The sequence below is a fragment of the Borostomias antarcticus genome (assembly GCF_949987555.1).
Source record: "Borostomias antarcticus genome assembly, chromosome: 1".
Taxonomy (NCBI): Eukaryota; Metazoa; Chordata; class Actinopteri; order Stomiiformes; family Stomiidae; genus Borostomias; species Borostomias antarcticus.
The window spans coordinates 51,940,854-51,963,368 of NC_140234.1; the positions used below are offsets into that span (position 1 = coordinate 51,940,854).

Below are 22,515 nucleotides of genomic sequence, written 5' to 3' on the forward strand. Positions count from 1 at the left end.
ATGAATCCACAAGCTATACAATGTCTACATTGCCTATAGCTCAGAAACACTCTACTGTTCTAACAGATTTAAAGTTGGCAGTGTAGAAGCAAGCTTCTTCCCTCAGTCTTTAATGGATTCTGGAAAAGGCTTCATTCCCTTTTTTTGTTAATAATTGAGCCAATTGTGAAGTGAGGTCTGAAGTATGACTCATGGTGGCACTGTAGTCATCTCGGGTTATAATTTCACTGTTAGCATGGGTTTCATGCTCTAAAGAAAATCTTTTTTTTCCGCAGTAAGCGCCATGTTTGAAACAGTACACATGCGCAGTGCGCACACGCATGAACACACACACACACACACACACACAGACACACACACACACACACACACACACACACACACACACACACAGACACACACACTGGGCGAGGCTCTATTGAAGACAAAAAAATGTCTACTGGTGTTGATTTTATGGACCCTGATCTTTTGAGGTTAGCAGCTATAGTTGGGGCCCCTAACACATATTTTTAATCTTACTCTTAGCTTGGGGACTGTCCAAAGATTTGGAAAATTGCTCATGTGCTTCCACTTCACAAGAGTGGAGACATTTAGAGACCTTAATAATTTCTGCCCAATTTCCAAGCCCAATTTTCTTTAGCCAAGACCCTTGAATCTTTAGTTAACTATTAGCCTAATTTGTTCCCGAGTAGAAATTGTATTTAAATAATTTTCAGTCTGTCTTTAGACCTGGTCAATGTACAGAATCAGATGCATTCCTTGTTGTAAATAATATTGTCTGTGCTCTTGACAATGGAAAGCACTGTGCTGCTCTGTTCATTGACCTGTGCAAAGCCTTACAACTGACTGTTCACTTTTAATAGATAGACTAGGCTGTTGGCCTAGATCAGAATGCCTGCCAGTGGTTTGCAACCATCTCTCAAATATAATTCAATGTGAATAGAATAGAATAGAATATGAATATTAAAGGTATAATATGTAATATGTGGATTAAAATAAAAAAAAATAAAAAAAATAATACATCCATAGGGCTTTGCGAAGGCTGCAGAGTAAAAGTATGTCTTTTCCATAAAAAAATGATATTTTGTCTGAAATTATTACATTATGAAATTTTGATGGCCCGACAATGACACTGTTGATATCATACCAGCCAATAGTATTACAGCGTTGGTACTGTGCGCTGGGTTGCCAGGTAGCATACTATTCTAGCTTCACCACTGTGAGATTAGCAGTAGCCAGCTAAGGTTATACTTCCATGAATTAGCAGCATTATAGATGTTGGTTAGCATCAAGTGTGTGTGCGACTATAAAATGGCAGCTTTTCCGTCCACTTCTGCTCACTCTTTTCAGCTAAACTTTTGGTAAAATGGCTTCGTCGTCCTGCTTCTCCGCCTGAGCCCCGGCGAATCGTGCGATATGAATGTCAAAAGCTCAGTGACCGAAGAAGGAGCAAAAGTCGAATCAATATCGGGCCAGCCTTTGCTTGTTGGACGGAGTTTATTATTCTAGTTATTACAATTCTAGTATACAGTTATACAGAGTCAACTGTTATTGTCCATTGTATAGGCAAGAGACAATTGTTGTCTATTGTATAGGCAAGGTGTTGTCAGGCGATCAAGTGTACAGTAGTGCACAGTCAATTGTTGTTGTCTAAGGTGCAAGGTGTTCAATGTGATCAAGTGATCAGGTGTTGGCCCAGGAGGGGGGGTGGGGGGATGATAGGCCAATAGGGACTGTGGGGGGGGGGGTATATATACAAGGGTAGGGGAGTGGGAGTGAGAGACTATATTCCAGTAACCATTGCTTCCTGCTGAACGGAGAACTGGCTGTACTATCTAGTTCGCGCACCCCCTAGTAAAGCGGATTCTGACATTTCCAAGCGTTTCTCTTGAAATCTGGGATGTTGCTCCACTCACACACCTCCTCTCCATACATTTTTCATTTGATTGACAAACAAAATAAGTTGAGCCAGCTGTCAGACGTGATTCTAAATCCCCTTGTTTCGAGGTGCTGAGATCTAGTCCCGAATTCCTAATCCTACAAAATAATGTTAGATTAAAAAAAGCAAGTAACCCATTGATTGACAACACAAGTACTTTATTCCCTTTTTTGATGATAGACTACCGCTGGTAGGGAGTTATTTAATCTCATGCAGGCGCAGAACATGCGCTAGTTGTCCGTTGGCTGTAGGCAGAGCAGTGTTCAAGTTTTTTTGCCCCGGAAGACGTGAGGCAACGCAACAGTTGCCCTTCATTGTCGCAACAGTTGCCCTTCATTGTCGATAATTCTTTGATGTCAAGTTGGTGTGTCTATAACTATAACTCTAAAGTCTCATTGGGCAGTTTCAAAATGCGATAAATTAATTTGAGGTCGAGGTCTGTGCATGTTTTAAATAATGCCATAACGTGTATCAGCTTGAATGTGTAAAATGTACTTATGTATAATGTTTTATTTGTATTATTTTAATATTGTGTGCATGTTTGTATCCAGGGCACCATCGGAAATGAATTAGGTTTGCACGGATAAAAAAGTAAAAAAAAAAAAAACATTCGCTACTGTCAGACTTGCCAAAGTAAAGAACTCAGTTATGCGGGGATCAAAAAATCCAGCATTTTTCATCCCCATGAGGGACCATCTCTTATTTCTCTTTCCCATCTAGGATGGGCTCTCTCTCTCCCCCTCTCTTCTCCCTCTCTCTCTATTTGCAGCTGCACTCAACTCTCTCCCATTCCAGCACTGCTGTCTGTATAGTACCTTAGTACCTCAATATGGCAATTCACTTCCACTAATCCATTTACTTTGCAATTGAATCTTTACACTGTACCAGCATAGTCTCTCCTGCATGATTAATAGGGAACTGGTTATTGTCATCTCAGGAGAACACTGGAGGTTGTTTCTGAAAAGATTGGGCTGCACTCCAAACGTTCACTCACTGGCGGATGGGGAGAAGGGATAGCGTAAGTAGGAGGCTTCTAAAGTGTTGAGAGATGGCATAAGACCGATACAGACAAGATACAGAAGACCAGGCCGCTTCTGCTCGCCTTAGTGTCAACGCTAAGCCCACACTAAACACAAATAAGGAGATTTAGAAGAAAAAAAAGTATAGAAAATGTGAGTACTCATCTGCGTTGTCATTGCTACTGATGACGAGATGGCTATACAATTCCCGCTGTTGCCATGGTCACCAAACAGAAAGGCAGCCTGTTTAACGAGCAACTGCTAATTAGCATGAATCATCAGTGTTGGGCTTGTTACTCAAATAATGTAATATATTAGTTATTACTCATTACCCTTTTTAAAAGTAATACCGTTACTTTACTTATTACTCCCAGACAAAAGTAACTAGTTACTTATTCAATATATTACTTTCCCAGTACACCTCCATGTGAATCTCAGATGACGAGACACAACCTTTTAAACACCTTCTGTTATTTATTTAAAGCTGAAAGTGAAATGACAAATCAAAACTGAGGGCCTACATACAATTCAATTGAATAGGCAATGCTATTTGCCCTCCTGCTTAATATGGACCTTTGGACATGTTATATCCTTTCTATCTTTCAACAACCTTTTAAATAACTTAAAGCTGAAAGTGAGATCATAAGACAAACATACAAGTCAAAACTGAGGGCCTACAACACCAATTAGGCCTAAATACAATTCAATTGAATAAGCAATGCTGTTTATCCTCCTCCTTAATATGGAGCTTTGGACATGTTATATGCTTTCCATCTTTTCAACAACCTCTTACATAACTTAGTAGCAGAAAGTGAGAACATAATAGATGAAAATGAGTTCATAAGACAGCAGCAAATCAAAACTAGGCCTACAGCAACAACTAGGCAAAAGTAGGCCTACATTCAATTCTGCTTAATAAAGACCCAACCTAGCCTACTACTACTTCACCGCAAGGTTATTTCACTGCTCATATCAGAAATGTCAAAACATTGAATAACTACTACTACTTTTTGCATAGCCATGTTCTGCGAATGTTTTTGACATGACGGTTGATCACCGCTCAGAATGAGCAGAACGTTAAAGCAATACATAGCATTTTCTCGGAACTGCGCCCCCACAGGCTCTGCGAGTAAGTGCACTGTCGTACTGTCTTAACGTTATCAGATTGTCTTTTTCTGGCTTCCTCCATGATGTTTCGCTTCGGTTTTCTCACCTCCGCCATGATATCATTGAGCTAAAAAAACGCATGATATCTATAGACGCCGGAATAGTTAGCTACTACTGTGTTGTTTAAGCACAACGTTGCGCATGCGCACTTCGACTGAATGCTGCGTCCCGAGGGCGTGAGTTTAAAAGGTAATAAATGTCAATGTATTATCTTTCTGAGTAGACTGTTTGGACGATTCAGCTTACTTTTAGTAAATCTAATTGGAGAATTAGCATCAGACATGTTTGTAAAGGTCCAAATATCACAATGTATTGCTTTAAGTGTTTTGAAAATTCGCTCACCACCTTCAGTCTACATTCACGTCAGTGAATGTAACTTCATCTTCCTCCTACTCATGTTCTTCTGAATCAGTTTACATCTGACGACGACATTCTTGTTGTCATCTTTCAGCTCCACAAAATCTAAATAATGCGCATACTGTATTTCCAGCCACGGAATGTTATCGTTGTCATTTTCAAAGTTAGCTACGCTGCTTGGTAATGGTGACATGACATGCGCGGAACGTTCTTCACATCCTAAATCAAAACTTTATTTCACCCTTTGTAAAACGAAAATAAATAAACAGAGTAGGACTACGACAAAAGTAACGCAGTAGTGAGCTTTCTGGGGGGTAACTGTAATATTATTACTGAAATTTGATTAGTAATTCGCTACACCCCTCATTACTGGGGAAAGTAATATTATTACTGTAACGCATTACAGTACTAGTAACGCATTACTGCCCAACACTGTGAATCATGCATCAACGTACAGCTGCATCTGTGCTTGTAAAAAAAAAAAAAAGTTTTCAACCAACAACAACATTGAGCAATCAGCTGCATTCTACTCTGTCCTTGTATCTCACTGTTGACATTTTATAATAATTTCTCCTCAATGACTGGATGAGGTCTAAACAATTAGCGGTTCTACATTTCTTAAATTTCATGGTGAGTCATCGACAGTATTCTTTCCTCCCCACCTACAACCCATGCACCAGAACTGTCAGTAAGTGGGCTGAAGCAGAGCTTCTACAAGTGGATTAAGCCCAAAAGAACCGTCTTGACTGATGCATGAGATTCAATCACCAACAAGGCCTTATGACAACCCATAATAACCGTTCTACATTCAACATGCATTCATGGTCCCCTCCTTCTTCCTACATATGTTGTCTCCACACTTATTCAAATCAAGATTGAAAGCTATCATGCATTCTTTACAAATCCTAGTTATTGAAGAATTAGGCTATTCTCTTCTGTTCCTTCTCGGCCTCGAATGAAACAAGAGAAAAAAAGGGTCAAAGACAAATGCGGTCAATCTGAGATCATGAGATTCAATCAGTATCAAGGCCATATGGCGCCCCATAAAACTCATTGTGCTGTAGCCTACACATTCAACTTTCTAATCCCAAGCCTTTATGGTGACATTAATCCATTATTCTTATATATATACTGTAATATAATATTTCTTAATAGGTAAACCCCACACACAGATACATAGGCCTATTCAAGGCAAGGATGAAAGCTATGTATTTAATACACAGCTTCAAGTATTGAATAACTATTCTTCTCTGCACCTCCATTGGCCTTGAATGAAACAAGACAACAACAAGGCTCCCCCCAAGCTAGGCACTCGTAATGGCCTCTGGCTTGGCTGCTTGTCAATTATTCATAGTTGGGCCTGGTTCTGCTCTACCTTGGGTGGTTTACTGTATCACTGAGGGCTGATAGAGAGAGATAGAGACTGGTAGTGGTGGAGTAGAAATAGAGAGTAGGAGAGAGAAAATAGAAAGGGAGGGGGGGAAGAGAAAATAAAGAGCACCTTCCCTGGGATCTATGTAATGGGGCCAGGTCTGTCTGCCTGCTCGCTCGCTTGCCTCACTCTCCCTTAAATCACGGCCGTGTAATTGATGCTAATGGTCAGAGGAGATCCCGCGTTGGGGGGTCTGGCGGTCTGTTGATGGGAGACGACCGCACAGATAGGGACCTGCAAGCCACAAGGTTGGGAGGTGATTTTAGTGGGCAAGGAGAATGCACTCTGCCAGGTGTCTTGGGGACTGAATTTAATGCACTGTGGGTGATGGACTCCTGGATGGGTGGGGTTGTTGATGTTTACGATGTTAAAAGGCGGCTATGATGCCCAGAGGGCTCTGCTGTCTGTCCTCCTCCATGTCTCTTGAAATCATTTCAGTTTCCATTTGGAGATGAGGTATAGTCCCCCCCTCAGGTCGTTATGACGGACAGAGAGTCTGGGGGTTTGATACGCCAGAACATGTACACGCCTTCTCGGTTGTCTCGTCTTTTGCTGAAAAGAGACTGATACCACTTGGGGATTTCCTGTTTCCGAGAAACTAACCCTGAGTGAAAGCTCAAAGGAAATGGGGAACCTCAAAGCTCCAAGTTGCATGCAATCTTTGTATGCAAACGCCCCAAAACAACACAGCGGAGCTTTGTGTATTTGCAGCAATCAAAATCCCGTTGGACGGAAACCGTCAGAGCATTCAAAGAGAAATTCTAGCTTTTCCCTCAAAGCTGTTTATTATGTGAACCAGCTGTCTTTGTTATGGTTTGCTCTGTGCAACATAAAATACACATTTCTATGGCGTTGTCAGTCCATAAACCCCCTAGGAGCCCGTCGCATTGCCATTTACAGTATGACAGAGAGCATCAAAGGAAGTGACAGAAACACTGCATCATGGTTTTCGTAACTTTAAGGCACAGAAACTTGGAAGACTGTTCACATTAAGGCCTACTGTACATAAGGCCTTATTCTTAATACTTTTACAGTACGAGTACAATTCTGTGACATTCAGCAAATTATTTCAAATCAAGGCAGTCTACCCCTAGCTGCCTTGGAGATCTTTCCAAATATTTGGCATGGCACATTATTGTACACCAAGTATCAGCAAGGTTTTCTTCAAGTGATTCCAAACACCACAGCTACCTGGTATTTGAATACTTCTGACTAGCTAGCTACCAACCAACAGTTAACAAACCCACTCAGTGCTTCATTTTATTCTTTCCACTGTCATCATCCTTAGTCTTTATCTTGCACAGTCCCGGCCCCTGGCCTTCGGTGGAATCCATGGTCGTCTGCGCAGCAGTAAAACTGACTGATGCAGACATGCTGAACAAAGCAATGTATCCGCTGCCTGTCTTCAGTTCAGCTCAGTGGGCTCTGGTTAAGGTCCCTATTTATTAATATTTGATGGGAATCAATGTGCTGAGGGGTGGGATGTGTGTGGCGGATGGCTAGGGGGAGGGGCGGGCTGTGTCTGGAGACTCTGGGCGGGAGGCTGAAGTGCTCTTCACTGGCTCCATTTCGCTGTTATGTCCCTCTCATGTCTCCTGTTTTCATCTCTCCAACTCCACTCTCATTCTCTGAGTCGCTGATTATCTAGAGATCTTGTGTTTGAGGGGTGGGAGGTCAAGCCTACACACACAGTCTCACCACCAGGACTGCAAAACAGGGGGGGGGGGATATTTTTGTGTGTGAGAGTATGAGTGACTGTGTTTAATGCAAGTTAGGTTGTAGGAAAAGCGATTGCGTGTGTGTGTGCACGTGTGACATCTAGAACGGCTAGAACATCACCACTCCAGTGAGTCTCAAGAGACATGGAGACGAGGATGTAGTCAAGACATTTCAGCCATCCTGAGAACTCAAGAGCCCTTGCCAGTTTAGTCACGACTGAGACGAACTCTCCAGTGGGCCTGAACCATGACTTTGAGAGCTCTCCTGCTGTCCCACAGCATGGAGGCTTGCAGAAGGACCTGGAGCCTTATTTATAAATGCTGCATAAGCACTAAGCAACCTTCGGTATTTATAAAAGGTTTACTTGACGTGAGAATGACGGAAAATGTGCACTTCTCCATGCACACTCTGACCCACGTGTAAGTACATTTCTGGAGAAATGACAAACTGCGACTCCGATGGCAGAAGGATGAAACTTGAAAAGCTGTGAAATTGATAGACCCTTTACTATTGTGTAAAATATGTTGACATTACCTCTCACTTGTAGGCCTACCTCTCAATTATATAAGCTAGAGCTCTCTGAATATGAGGACACGTGTGACGTTTATGTCAGCAATTCTGACGCAGAAGCGGAGATCTTATAGTTTTGAGAAGTTTGACTGTGCTGTGATATTGAATAAATATTAGGGTGTGTGAAGGTTCACAAATATGCCAACATCTGTCTGTGTCCCGCATGTTGTCACTAATGTAATATCGCCATCAAGAGCTAAATGTAGGCCTACTATTTTAAACCCTGCTCTCCACACCTCTATTGGGCAGGATTTAGGATAATAGGCCTACAAACGGAGATGAGTCTGTCTAATTGCAAAAGAACCCCTCAGTTATGTTGTACAGTGTAATTGGGAATAATAATTGCATCTGTAATCGGATCTGTAATTATTGAACAACATTTAGGAATTAGTTTGTTCATGTGTCAGTCAATGATCACATGGAATTAGAACAAACCGCTGGGTTTAATTAGGAATACTGTAGGCTATAAAACCGTGCCACCAACACACGTAGGCCTACAGGTCTATGTTGGCTCATAATGAACAAACAGGATAGGCCTAATCATTGAGCCTAGCCAAATTATTTACACAATACTTGCATGTTATGGCATTCTCATAAATAATAAGGTGAACAGTAGGACAAATTGCATTTAGACTGATGCAGTTTTCAACTGATATTGTTATCATAGTGACACGGATTGAAATTGAACCTGTGATCTTGCTTCAACCTCTGCTACAAGACCTTCTATTTCACACTGAAATCACTGTCATTGTCGTCCTGCAGTCACTATTTATGAATGGACGAATGGGGCGGTTCATTGACCATTTATAGGCAATTGTGGGCGTTAATTAGGGTATGACCAAGATGCAGGCTCACATGCGCCAAGTTTAAGGTTCATTGTGATTTATAATGGGAAACTGCTTAGATTCCGATTCCGATTCAAGATTTGTTTATTAGCCATGTAAATTTGGTTCACACATACTAGGAATTTGACTAGGGTTAAGGCATACGCTGTTGCAGATGACATAGGACAGGGTGCAGGACAGGACAGGATAGTGCAGAGACATAACAGTGCAAAACAGTACAAAAACAGTGCAAATAAAATACATTGCAATGTACAAATTAGTAATGTGGATTCTCCACACAGTTTTATAAATGAGGCCTCTGGTCACAACATCTCGAGTTGGGCCTCAGATCTTTGTTTGGGTCAAGGCTCACCCTCTCATTGCAATCCTGATGATCATTTGTAGTCGACTAAGGTTGAAACCATGTCAGAGAAAGACTGCGACATACAGCTGGATCTACACATCCAGCTTAATGCTTGTGTACATAAGACAGATAAAAGTGAGATCTACGGACTCATGAGTCATCTAGCATTACTAATGTCCCCCATTAGTCCCACTTTGGAAGTAAATATTACTACCACTAGCACATAAATCAGAATATAAAACAGCCAGCTAGCTCCCATAGTTAATATCAGGGCTAACATACTGCAATCCAACTACAAGGAATTCCGACTAGTTTCTAACAGAAGTAAGTCTCTTGTCAACTCATGTGGCCAACAGTGAGGACTTATTAGCGTAATCACTTCAGCCCGGTCAGAGATGGTCAATACGGAACGAACTAACCAGGAAGCCACAGACAGCTGCAGTAAACAAGGGGGAGATGAGAATGAAAGACGGGTAGAGAGAGAGAGAAAAATCAATGCACCAGCAGCACCACAGACCTGTTCTCCCCCTCTTTCCCTTTCTCTCTTTCTCTATTCATCCCTCTCTCCCTCCCTCCCCAGAGTGTAAAAGAAAATCTTTGCCAATTAATGAGTGAGCCGGAGTGAGCTCCCCCAGCGGTGGTGTCCTGTTGCGGATGATTCCTACAGGACGAACCTACCCGCCTCAGCTATTCAACAAGTGGACAGTCACCAGTGTTTATAGTATGAGCTTGACGAACCAATCAATATAAATTATTAACACAAATCCACAACAATTCCACTCATCAAGCCTGATGAACTACCAGTGACCCGGTGGGTGTGGTGCCGACAGATAGGTGGACGGTGATGCTTGCCAAGTTCAAATAATTGAATGAGAGCACAATGACAACGGTGATGAACCGTCTATGAGATAATGATAAATGACCAGCAGTATCGAAAGCTTTTCAAGCCCTGTGGCCCTTTTTCCTGGAACTATCTCTAACCCATCCTGCCTCAATGTAGTGGAAAATTAGCCTGATATCAGACAGAATTGTAAACTTGTCACACTCCATTGAGAACTTCAGTCTGACATTGCTCCCACTCTAACTGATTTCCTTATCACTGATGCATAGCCATGACAACCATAGACAACATAATGACAAGACAGAGCAAAGTGAAACAGGAATGTAATCGTAGTAGGCTACTGTAACGAACCGGGGGACTACTTTGTTTCTACTACCAACTACTGTACCAACTACTACCAATCGTCCTCCAAGTAATGAGTTCCCAGAAGCTCTCGCTGCGGCACCTCCCAATTTGCGTTGTCCGAACGCACAGCTTGACAACGCCGTTAGTCCCGCCCTTGGCGCGGATTGAATAGTTAGAACCCGCAGCACTCATTTGTCGATTATGTTTTTCTCTGAGAACCAGCTGTTTCACATAGCAACAACTTTATGTGGGTGGATTCGTCTGGACCAAGGCTAGTGGAAAATAGGAAAGGAGAGTGGAGGTCAAAAAATGTCGGATAAAAGGACGCGCAGATAGAAGGGGAAAACCATACCACTGTAGAGAATGCACATTTGGCTGTACACCGCTTTAACATGCTTTTACAGGACACAAGGGCAGCAGTTCTTGGCTCCGGCAGGCATGTTTTTCCTTTTCTGGTCTTCTGCCATTCTCATGACCTCATCTGCACTGAAAGCAGAACACAGGGTCCAAGGAAGAAACACCGTCCAGGTTATAGGTCAACCTCCAGCTCCATTTCCAGGAAAACTTTGCCGTTTTGAAGTTAATGTGTTTTGGTTTCATAAGGCTGTCCTTAAAAAAATTATTTGGACACATAGCCAGACAATTTATCTGCCCATCCAGCTGGACATTTGGAAGAGGTCACTGTGTTGCTTGGATCAGTGTTTCCCCTATATGCACCCAGCAGCAGGGTTGCGCCGCAGCTAAAATATGACCACAGCTGTGAGAGGAGAGAGGTGGAGAGGACAGGAGAGGAGAAGAGACAGGTGGAGAGGGCAGGAGAGGAGAAAGGTGGAGAGGAAACACTGTCTTGGGTTACTCAAATTAAAAATATTGTAACAAAAATGAGCAGAAGCATTTCAATTATCAGACGGAGTGCCTATTTTTTAAATGATAAAGTCACAAATCAAGTTAGTTCTGTCACACCTAGACTACTGCCCAGCAATCTGGTCAAATGCATCTAAACAAGATTTGAATAAGATACAGCTTGCCCAAAATAGGGCGGCGAGACTCGCCTTACATTGTTTAATTAGAAATAGTACTGAGAAAATGCATAATGAATTGTCATGGATGAGAGTTAATGAAAGATTAGCATGTAGTATGATTTTGTTTCTGAAAAACATTGCTACTTTACAAATACCTGTATGCCTCTTTTCTCAGTTGCCACTCATTAATAAGAGGCATGATTATGGCACTAGACTAGCTTTAAAAGGTCAGTTCGCCCTACCTAAGCCAAGAAATTATGCCTTAAAGAAAACGTACACGGCTATTTCCTACTGGAATAAACTTCCAGAAGAATTAATTTCAATCACTAGCAGAGTTAGATTTAAGAAGAGACTAAGAGCAGGTATAATACAGAAGAAGATTATTCTGGGTTGAGTGTAAGAATGTGTCTGGTTCTCGAGTCAGGTGTTGTGTTATTTTATTTGTACTGTAAGATTGTGTCTTTTTTAGTTTAATGCATATACTGTATAAGGAAATATGGTATGGAACCTAAGTAGTAGATATGAAATTAGGTGCAGATGATATAAATGAGGTATAGAACAGGGTATAAAATAAAAATGTTAATTTATTTAGTGAATTTTTGGTTTATGTATCTTTGTATGGATATCTATATTTAAGTTAATATGCTTGTATTTAGTTTTGTTTATAATGTCTTTTTGTTATTTTATTTTATTTTATTTTTATTGATAGTTTACAATGCCAATATTATATTTGTTATTTGTTTTATATGTGTTTGTACTGTATATTGTTTTGCTTATAATGGTTTTATTGATATCTGTTTTGTTTTTTTATTGTACCCCAGACACCAGGAAGAATAGTCGCTGCTGAGGCAGTGACTAATGGGGATCTGAAATAAAGAATAAAGAATAGAGGTGAGGGCTCCGTCTTATCTCTTTAGAAACTAACGATATTATTATTATTTTATTTTGCGCTACATACACTTCATATCCAGGTCAATTCACACATGTGAGCAAAGCTTATAAACTAGAAATGTTGTGCTCAGCACAACGATTATAACAACAAGCACCAGGTAGATGTCAAAAGTGAAGCACACAATTCTGAGCACGGATTCAGGATTATCAGAATTGCCAAAGGGAAAACAGTCCTGCAACTTCACGTGGTTGCATAGTAACATTACAGGAAATGCAGTCCTTATGCAAGGAAACACATAACTGTGAAATAACATTTGGAGTATGCATCTTGATACAAAGATAGTAGGTTCTCTTCTATGCATTAGGGCCACCGTGATGTGCGAAAGCTGTCAATCTCAAAGACAGCTGACAAATTCCCTCAGATATTTACGTTACCTACATATTATTTGGATCGGATTCCCTTAATGTCATGAATGTAAATTATTTTATAATTGAAAATGTCATTACTTCATCATTTGCACAAATGTACTGTGTACTTAGGCCTCAAGAGCCGTCAGACACATAGAAACGTCCCGGCAGAGGGCTTTGCGAGGGCTACAACTCCATCCTAGGGGAAACACTGATGGGGATTTTTAGTAGATTATATAGTGGATTATGTAGGGGATTTATAGTGGATTATGTCAGGAATTTTTAATGGTGGTCTGGCTGGGTTATTTGGTTAATATGCCTAGTCCACTCTTGGTTGGCCATCAAATATGGTCATCTTAGGACTTGATCTACACTCAACAATAATGGATAGTTGAATGTAGCATGTATAATGCAGCACTAGGCCCATATACACTGATGGAAAACCAACAAACTCCTGAGAGTAATTTAGGGAAATGATTTTAGAGTGTGTTCAAGAAGGCTAGTGGGGGAAAAATGCTTCCCTGTCTCTGACTGTAAAGATCTTCCAATTTCCCTCTCTGTTCTCTCCTGACCTATGAGCAGTCTGATCTGCTCACCCCACATAGGCCCGCAGAAAGAGAGTTGAGGGAAGCCAAAGGACAAAACATGAGACAAGGACAACGGAAGGAAAGAGAGAAAATAAGAGAAGATGAAATGTGTATCCAATTATGATATTCAACTAGATAAAAATAAATCTCCTTTAAAGAGGGAAAGAGGAAGCAGGAGGTGGGGAAGGATGAGTTGAGTGAGAGGGGTGATGGGGAGGGGGCATGGGTCCACAGAGACGAAAGGCAGAAGGGAAATGTGCACAGTTGACCGTGCGCTTTTTATTGAAAACCATGAGTGCTCCCTCATCTGCAGACAATAACAAAAAGCTGAGCCAAATTGCTGCAGGGGATGTGGACTACATGGGGGGGGGGGTGGCTGTGTTGCTACGTGGCAGGTTTTTTTTTTTGATGGGGGGGGGGGGGGTTGAGCCCCTTTTGTGTTTCCTTGACAACTTCCAGGGCTGAACCTCCCCAATGGGGGCCATTAGGAAAAGCTGACCTGCCTACCTACTGTGGTCAGGGCTTTTATGATAAATGGTTTGTGAAGGGGTAGATTTATTTTGTCTTGTTCGTTTATCGTGACTGAGTGAGGTTCGTCACCTTGTGCCAGGCTGGGACGTTCAATCCCCAGATGAAATGAATAACAATTTTGAGGCTTTGTGAAAACATACAGTGAGGCAATAATATATCCGGGCACTGAGGCGCCTGCCTGGAAAGTAGATGTTTGAAGTGAGTGAAGTATGTTAACTCTCTTGCTAACTTTGGTGACTACATGCTACTTACTGAAGTGACACTGGCTTTTCCTCTCCTCTTCCCACTCTGGGAACTGTACTTCTGAGCCAACTGAGACATGGGCAAGTCCAAACTTGTTTTATTGCTTAATGTTGTTGTACAGGGAATGTTGAGTCTGCCTGTTCCCCACGCATACCTTCTGAGCCCAGTATGAATGAGTGGTGCCTACCCCCAAAACCACTGAATTTATTCAACTGCCATTATCTGTGTGTTGAGCCATTTAACAAATAAGAGGTAGGAGTGGGAGCCTCTTGTAAACAGGAAACTTCACCCTTGGGATTGCTGCTTGGTCTTGTTATCAGCAACACTAGAGATTGTCCAAGAACAAAGCCAGAGAGAGGACCTTTATTCGTAAGGGGCACTACTGGATAAAAAATGGCCACCTGGGGTGATCTTTTCTCAATTTGAGCTGTGAACGAAGAGACAGCATGACCCAGATAGCTTGATGATGCATGGAGTCTCTGCATCCTAAGTTGCAGCCCCCCTTTCCCGGTTTAGCAATTTAACAGAACATAAGCTTGTTTCACACAACAGATATGAAAGGTCATCAACCCAGGGTTCATAAGACAGTTTGCTCACTTCTGACACCTACAATCTTAATTCTCTACTCTTACCTCTCAAGTATGAAATTAGCCACTCCCCCACATATGTATAAGCATAGGACGGGTATAAGCATACTTTGTCTATCTGTGTAGGGGGAGTGGAAAAAAGGGGAGGCAAGGAGTTTGGAGAAAAGATGGGGAAGTGTGGAGAATTGAGATGCAGGGAAAAAGAGCAAGGAAGCATACAGTAAAATCAAGATTCAAGGTGGGGGGTTGTCAACTTCAGCCAAACCCTGTTCCCTTTCGAATCCTGTGCAGATCTGATAGGATTGGCAAAAAGTCCACCTGACCAATCACTGAGGGCGGAGGACCTAATGGAAGATCGTTTCGACCTATCCTGTCATCTCAGATCTGCAGAGAGATTTGGGCTACGGATGGATATGGGAGTATGACTTACTTTGAGAGGGATACTCCTCCGGCTTTTCCGATGAGCTCTTCATGGTGGAGCACCGCCTCGTTCCAGGGAATGTCGAGGAATTTCAGCAGTGTCCTCATCCACTTCTCAGGATGGAGGACCAGCTGTTCGTAGTGCACAGGCAGGCACTTGTCTGCCGCCTCCAGGCATTGAGTGAACATAGTCTCTATGGCCCGGTTCCACTTGGTCAGGCAGTCCCTGTAGCTGCCCAGGTCGAAGCCCGCAATGGTCACCTTCCGCGAGATCATGGAGTGGACTGAGGCACGGCCATCGCGGATCATCAGCACAAACTTGGCCTGCGGGAAGATTTTGGCCAAGTAGGACAGCGACTTCAGCGCAAAGGGGTCCTTGTTGCACAGGAAGTTGGCGGGTTCACCGTGCTTGACAATGATCTCCAGCAGGAAGGCCTGCATGGCGGCGTCCAGCACCTCATCAGTCACACCCGCCTCGTCCAGCCGCATCTTCTCTCTGCCCGACCGGCTCCACATCTGCTTCATGGCCAGAATGCGGGGGATGACACGCGTCTCCTCACCGCAGCGCACCTCCGGGTGGGCGTCCAGCATGGCGCGCATCAACGTGGTGCCGCTCCGGGGGACGCCGCCGATGAAGATGAGCGGCATGTCCTTGTTGTAGACAAAGGGGCTGCTGAGGTTCTGGCCCGTCCGCAGGGTGGTCCGCATGCTGCCACCCAGCGAGGAAAGCGCCAGGACCCCGCCGGGACCGGAGCCGGTCTGGCTGCGCTCCTCGATCCGGTGATGGCACTCCATGGCATGGCGCCCCAGGTAGAAGACGGTGACGGAGCTGATGACCAGACAGGCCACCAGAAGGTTCTGCTTCAGCTTGCCGATAATCATCTCGGGGGCTAGGGGGGGACTGGGGGAAGAGATCGGGAAGGCCACTGAAGGGGCAATTTGGGGAAGGAAGAATCGGGGGGAGGGCAAGGAGAGGGGAAGGGGGAAGCAACGGAGAGTGGTCCCCTCCCTTCAAGGCTGGCCGCGAGGGGCCGAGCGGGGGCTGTGTTCCCGGGTGCACAGCGGCGTTCGTTGGGTCCCCAGCTCCATGAGCCCTGGAGGATCACACAGAAATAGAATAGAAAGAGTTAGGCCTAGTCCTCATTTGACCTCTGGCAGATCATGGCAATTTCCCCCACATCAGTATCTCCTGTTTTACAGTATTTTCAAGTCATTTAGTTGTATATCAGTCATTTGGAGAGTTACACTTTTTCATTGTATTCCGTTCTGCTCTATTCCAACCAAGGATCATTTCATGCCACAGGTGTCATGTAGCTAACCACTGTGCAGTAATTACCCCGCACACATGAAGACACTCTCCGAAAACGACAGAGGAGAAACTAACATAGGAGCTGAAAACCCAGTAATCAACACATTCTACTCCCCCATGTCACAAGCCTCTTATCTCAGGCCAACACCACACTACCACTTTGCTGTGCAGAAACAAGCCTTGCATCATAAGATGTCATGAATCCGCAGCAGGCACAATTAAATCCCTCAGCTGACACTAGGAGAGAGAATCCACTCCAGTCACAGCAGGCAACGTGGCGAACGAAAAGAAAAATCCAAAACTTGGCTCACAGGAGGACAAGCTCTGGCACACGTGTGAAAAGAAGCTGTTCAAATATAAATATCTTTTAATTCCTTTTAAACCCTTATTTTACAAGGTTAGTCTCTCTGAGATGAAAGTTGTCCATCTTTTTCAAGACAGACCTGGCCAAAAAAGCAAGAATGAAAAAAGCTAGCATCGCCAACTTCCTACTAAAGTCGGTAATTTCACAACTTGTTCCCTGTAATGACCTCCGTTGGCTTCAGAGTACAGTGAGAATAGCCACACCAGAAACAAGGCATCTGATCTCCAGCCTCTAATTTAGCCCTGAGCAAGAACACAGGCTTTTCTCCTCAAAGGAGTGGGCCGTGTGTTCATAGTGCCTACATTGACCACACTGCTCTGACGTCTCTTGGCTGTAGTTCTCCTAAATGGGTTTTCCCTCTGCTGTATGTTTCGCCCTGCCTTCCCTCACCAGACATAATTCTAACTTGCCCCACGCACACTCAAGAAGGAAGGAGCAACAGAGGAGAGAAGGGGGAGCCACAGCAGGTCACTGCAGCATGTGTCCCCAAGCTGCAGGGCAAAAAGATGATCTACAGTACCAGTCAGTCGACTGCCCTGCTCAGAAAGAGAGGGAGAGGAAAACGAAATTGCTTCCAGGACAGCCTACCAAAGACATATGGTTGGAAACCCCAGACACATCTCTTCACGGCTCTGTGCATTCACTTTTACTGGTTCGCCCTAGGCGTCGGACTAATCCGGTTGATTCCTTTACGAGCTACAGACAGTTTGTGGATATGAGGCTTGTGTTGTGTGATCCTGGTAACTGAAGTAGATCAAATTCACCTCTATCCCAACCTTTCTTATGAGAAAGTGCCAATGAAACTGACCCAAGATCAGTGTCAGGGAGTCATTTCCTCCTCTGCTTCTTATCCTAGGGAAAGAGGGCATTTCGGCTGGAATCATCACCAGACCTCATCCCAATCAGACAGGACAAAGAGGAGATGCAGGTGGGGGGAGGGTGGTGGGAGGGGGTCTGACATCATCAAGGACGACACCTTCACACATCATGTTGATGAGACCTGGAGGCATCCTGCTCCTCCCACACCTCCTCCCTTTCTGTCTCCTCACTGACGTTTGAGCAATCACTTTGATGCGTCTGGGCAAGGGCTGCCGATGCTTGGCCGCTTCGTGGCTGCACTCCCAAGCAGGGCGGTTGTCAGTAACACACACACGCACCTAACAAAACAGCACTGAAAGCCCATACTCAAATACAGACCTCACTGAACTATGAAGTGTGAGCTCACAGACACAGGAGCATATAAAACAAGAGTACTCATCTTACACAATTCATATTACACGTGCACACGCACAAACAGACACGTTCCAAAATTATTGTGGCTTTAGCCTTTTCCTTAGGGATGAGTAATAAGGAGGGGCTCTATGAAAGATAAGATGTTGTCCTCCTTCCTCACTTATTACCCTCTGTTAACTTCTTCAAAATCTATAATTAAAGCTCAGTTCTCCATTAGAGTATGCCGTTATTACAGAGCACTAACCCAACAGCGTTGTACATCTGCTGATAACCGAGGGGAAGGAAAGAGAGCACTCTGAGGTATTCACAGAATGCTATGTTTAGAAACCTGGGCTTTGCCAGAGGTGGAGTCCTTATACTCGTGACAGGCATCTTCGCTCAGCTGCTGACAAGGGTGAAAAACAACAGCTCCTGTGGCCGCCCATCTCTACCCAGACCCATCCTAAGGACAAGCAGGGCAGACCTCAATCAGGCAGGACTGACATCTAGACTATTCTACTATTCTACTGGCCCAAAGCGCTTAATACTTTTATTAGTTTATCTGCCAACTGCATATTCTAAGGTCTTTTTGCGAATCGAAGGTAAAAGAAAAAAGGTAGGATTGGGTATGTAGCCTGTCATTTATTTTGCATATCTATCCAATCCCCTCTGACTAAATAATGGCTGGGAGTGGATTAAAGAGGCAAGGATTCCATTAAAAATAGGTCAATACAGGCCAATGGTAGTCATTCATTTAAACAAACTCCCTTCACTGCCACGTAAACAAAACAACAGACTAGGTACATTTTGTGGAACACACATCTTCCAAAAACTTTAGTGGACTCATTGTTGTCTATGGTGTATATTAGCGGTCTTGTACTAAATTGATGACCCAATGTAATTTCTCAACACTGCAGAGGTAGACACAAACGGTAGTTGTGGGCTTTCTCACAGCATACTGTTTGATGACACTCATCTCACCACCCTTCCTGTGGTGGTCTCTGTCTTATTTCAGCCCACGCATGCAATATCACAACTGTGTCTTCTCCTTTGTGATTCGATGCAGAAAAAGGGAGAATGAGAAACAAGGCCTGCCAACACTTTTAGACTATTACAGTGTGAATGAGGCCTCCTGTTTTTCTCAAGTTTGCATTAAAGTGCAGCCGAACAGCATTAGACCTCCATCGCTATCTTGACGTTGTTAGGCGTTAGCAGTCCTGCGTTATAAAACAACACTAAATCCAGATGTGAATACTTCACTAAGCCCTGCCACTGAAGTAGGTGAAGAATATGGAAAAGAAAACAGCGTTCCTCAGCTCCAGAGAGTCTGAAGAGGAATTTCAGGAGGTAGAACATTCCGCACTCAAAGCCACCGGCCTGAAATATAACTGTGGTTAAGCACAGTCTCACGTTTCACCTTTATGTGCGGCTGTAAATAAAGAGTGTGTTTGTGTTAAATTAATTGACGCTCTTCGCTCCTGTTACAGATATTAAACCCTCCTCTTGATTTTTCCTATCGATCTGTTAGGGAAGGGGAGGAGGGGAGGGAAATTCTCCATGGAGCGATGGTGAAACCAGACCACATCAACACAATAGCAGGGGAGGTTCTCTTCGGGTGACGAGAAGGCTTCAACCTGGCAACCGGGGGAGGGGGCAAAACACGAACAGGAAGAAACAGAGTTTTCTGTCAGGAACGAAGAAAAGGATTGTTGAGGTTCCTCTCCTGTTAGGCCCATGTTGCACTTACACTCTCATCTGACACTAATGCCTAATATGAGATCCTATACAACTTATTTTTCCAATAGGTTTTCCTAATGACATTTCAGAAATTAGCAATATGAGAGCTAACGGTAAACTCTGATCCAAATGAGAATAAAACCAAGAGCTACGATTGCAATAGTATGTTAACATCAAGAGTCTACTATTCCTTGCATTTTGCTGTTTTTGACATGAAAATGACTTGAGAAGCCATAGGGTCAGAAATACCCATTAATTACACCAGTAACTATGCTTTAACTATCAATTTACCCAATCACCAGGTTCTCTGTCTCTACCTTAAAAAATGTCACACAGCTCTCTCTCAGGTCGCGGTGTTTGGTACAGGCCCCAACTCCCACATGACAGCTGGATTAATCGACAGAACAGTGGTGCTTAACCTGGTCACAAACTTTAACCTGCTAGGAACACAGCACAGGCACACACAGTGGACCAGTCCACTATTAAAACACCAGGTTGGATTAAGTATCAGCATAAAACATGATACGTGTGGTACTGACTTAAAGGATTAACATGGTGGTTCAATATAACACTTTCCAGGTATCTTTAGGCAACAACAAAACACATGTGTTTAACTATTTCAGAATTCATCCATACAAATTCTTTTAAAACATGTTTTTAGAGGTCTGAATCTGCCACTCAAAAAGTTCACTCACTCAAAACTGGGCGTGATTCATTACAACTGATTGACAGTTCTCTGAGCAAATGACCAACTGGAATCATTATGATTGACAGGCGTGTGCCCCGTTACCATAGCTACCACCGCTCCGAGCTAAACAACACAAGAGCTAGATCGCGCAACAGCCAGATCAATAGCCATTTTTCTAGCTGCTAACCAGGGGCATTTACAAAGTCCTTAATATTATATTAACCCCCAAACATTATAAAGATACACGCTACCTAACAGGCCGTATCCTCGAATTTGCATTAGGCCAATTTGGAAAAAGTACGATAAAAGTATAACGACGACACGTCTCCCCCGCGACAGAGGAAAAGCACCCTGCAGCCGGCCACGCAAGCTTGGAGGCTTGGGCTATTAGACTAGCTTTCAGCCAGCTACGAACAGTATAGACCTAGTTAGTCAAATAATTGCAACTGTGGGTCTTACCAGAAGACAGATCATTTGCGCTGTGAAACCGACATAAAATCCGCATTGTTCACCAGTCTAACGTTATTTATCTTAGTAGGTGTCCAACAAAGCCAGTTGAACACTGAAACGTTACTGTTCTGGGAACATCTGTCAGTTGTGGTGATATAAAGGAATTGAGTGGAATACCACCGCAATAACTGATTATTAGTCAGATCAATTCAATCATTATAGCTTGTTTCATATACAAAGGCAACACAATGTGCGCTTTACAGAAAGGGGGAGAGGATGTAGCCTACATGTAGCCTACTTATCCTACCCCGAATTATGTGGGAGACTGCATGCGTTTGGAGAGATAGCGGGCCGTGCACCACGACTCCGTGAGCGCAGCGGTCAAGGGGTATAGCCTACTCCGGAGTCTGGAGACTAACAGGTCATGCAGTCAATAGATCTCGTTTTGAATGTTATTGTAATGCCCTCTGGTTATAATATAATATATCTACTGGAGCTGTTTAATCCCAAAATGCGCAATGCTTCCTGAAGTTGGGTCGGATCGAGGTGCTGGGATGATCAACATTATGTGGAGCAGATGCCACAGTGATGATAAGGTTTACACAACTTTCAGAATGTTTTGCAGAATTACAATTATTTGGAGTTGTAAATTATGAAAGGAACATAATAACTTGACTTAATATCTTCACCTCCACCCACCCTGAAATGTAGTCATAATTTTTGCACAATAGCCTCTATATGCGCATCACAACGCTGCAATACAAGACCTTAGGACAAACGATTCAGTACACAGGTGTTTGATCAAGTTAAGATCTCAATGTGAGAATAAATAAATGACAAAAACCCGCACGGGTACTGTAGGACTACGTCTTTATTTTCCGAGGTAATTGTTGCGCATACAACATGACATTAAATTAAGACATAGACTACTTTCTCATAAAACAGGGGGTGTTGTAACATATTTATAATATCATTAGGTGACATTGGCTGCAACCTGTCCTCCAGGACCTGCACACCTCGAGCCCTGAAGCGCGGGACCTGGACCTCCCGAGTCCCAGTATTGGAAATGTAGCTATGATCTGGTTACAAGAAAAGGGGACAAATTATAAAAGCGATTAGTAATAGCATCGATATTTTGCATATGCAAAACAGCATAAATTACAACAATAGGCTATTTATCAGTAAATTTAAATTATATCGAATTAAGTTTGAGCGAGAGATAATCGGGAGATTCTTGTGGAGACAAACTGACTTATATCCAACTTTGACTTCGTAACTTTGCCTATTGTATTGGCCTATATACAAGCACGCTCACAACAGTTATGGTAGGCTATCGCTTCGGAAACCTTACAGCACAGTTTGCACCTGGTGCAAGTAGATTTTATGCCAGGGAAGAGTACAGTATCATGGTGCGCTGTGTCTCTGCCATTGCACAGGACGGCTAACGTTACCAAAAGCAAATGCATTGAGAGCTAACGTTAGCATGCTA

The 22,515-nt window shown here is 43.2% G+C and overlaps 1 protein-coding gene across 8 annotated transcripts in view; it reads right to left on the reverse strand.

The window, feature by feature from the left end:
* Positions 1-22,515, reverse strand: part of tpst1 (tyrosylprotein sulfotransferase 1) — a 47,619-nt gene that overhangs the window by 19,392 nt on the left and 5,712 nt on the right. For all 8 annotated transcript variants that reach the window (XM_084439324.1, XM_084439325.1, XM_084439323.1 and 5 more), the window contains exon 2: positions 15,277-16,360. In XM_084439324.1, coding sequence (XP_084295450.1) covers positions 15,277-16,148 — 872 coding nt within the window. In that variant the 5' untranslated portion in view covers positions 16,149-16,360. The remainder of the gene's footprint in view (positions 1-15,276; positions 16,361-22,515) is intronic.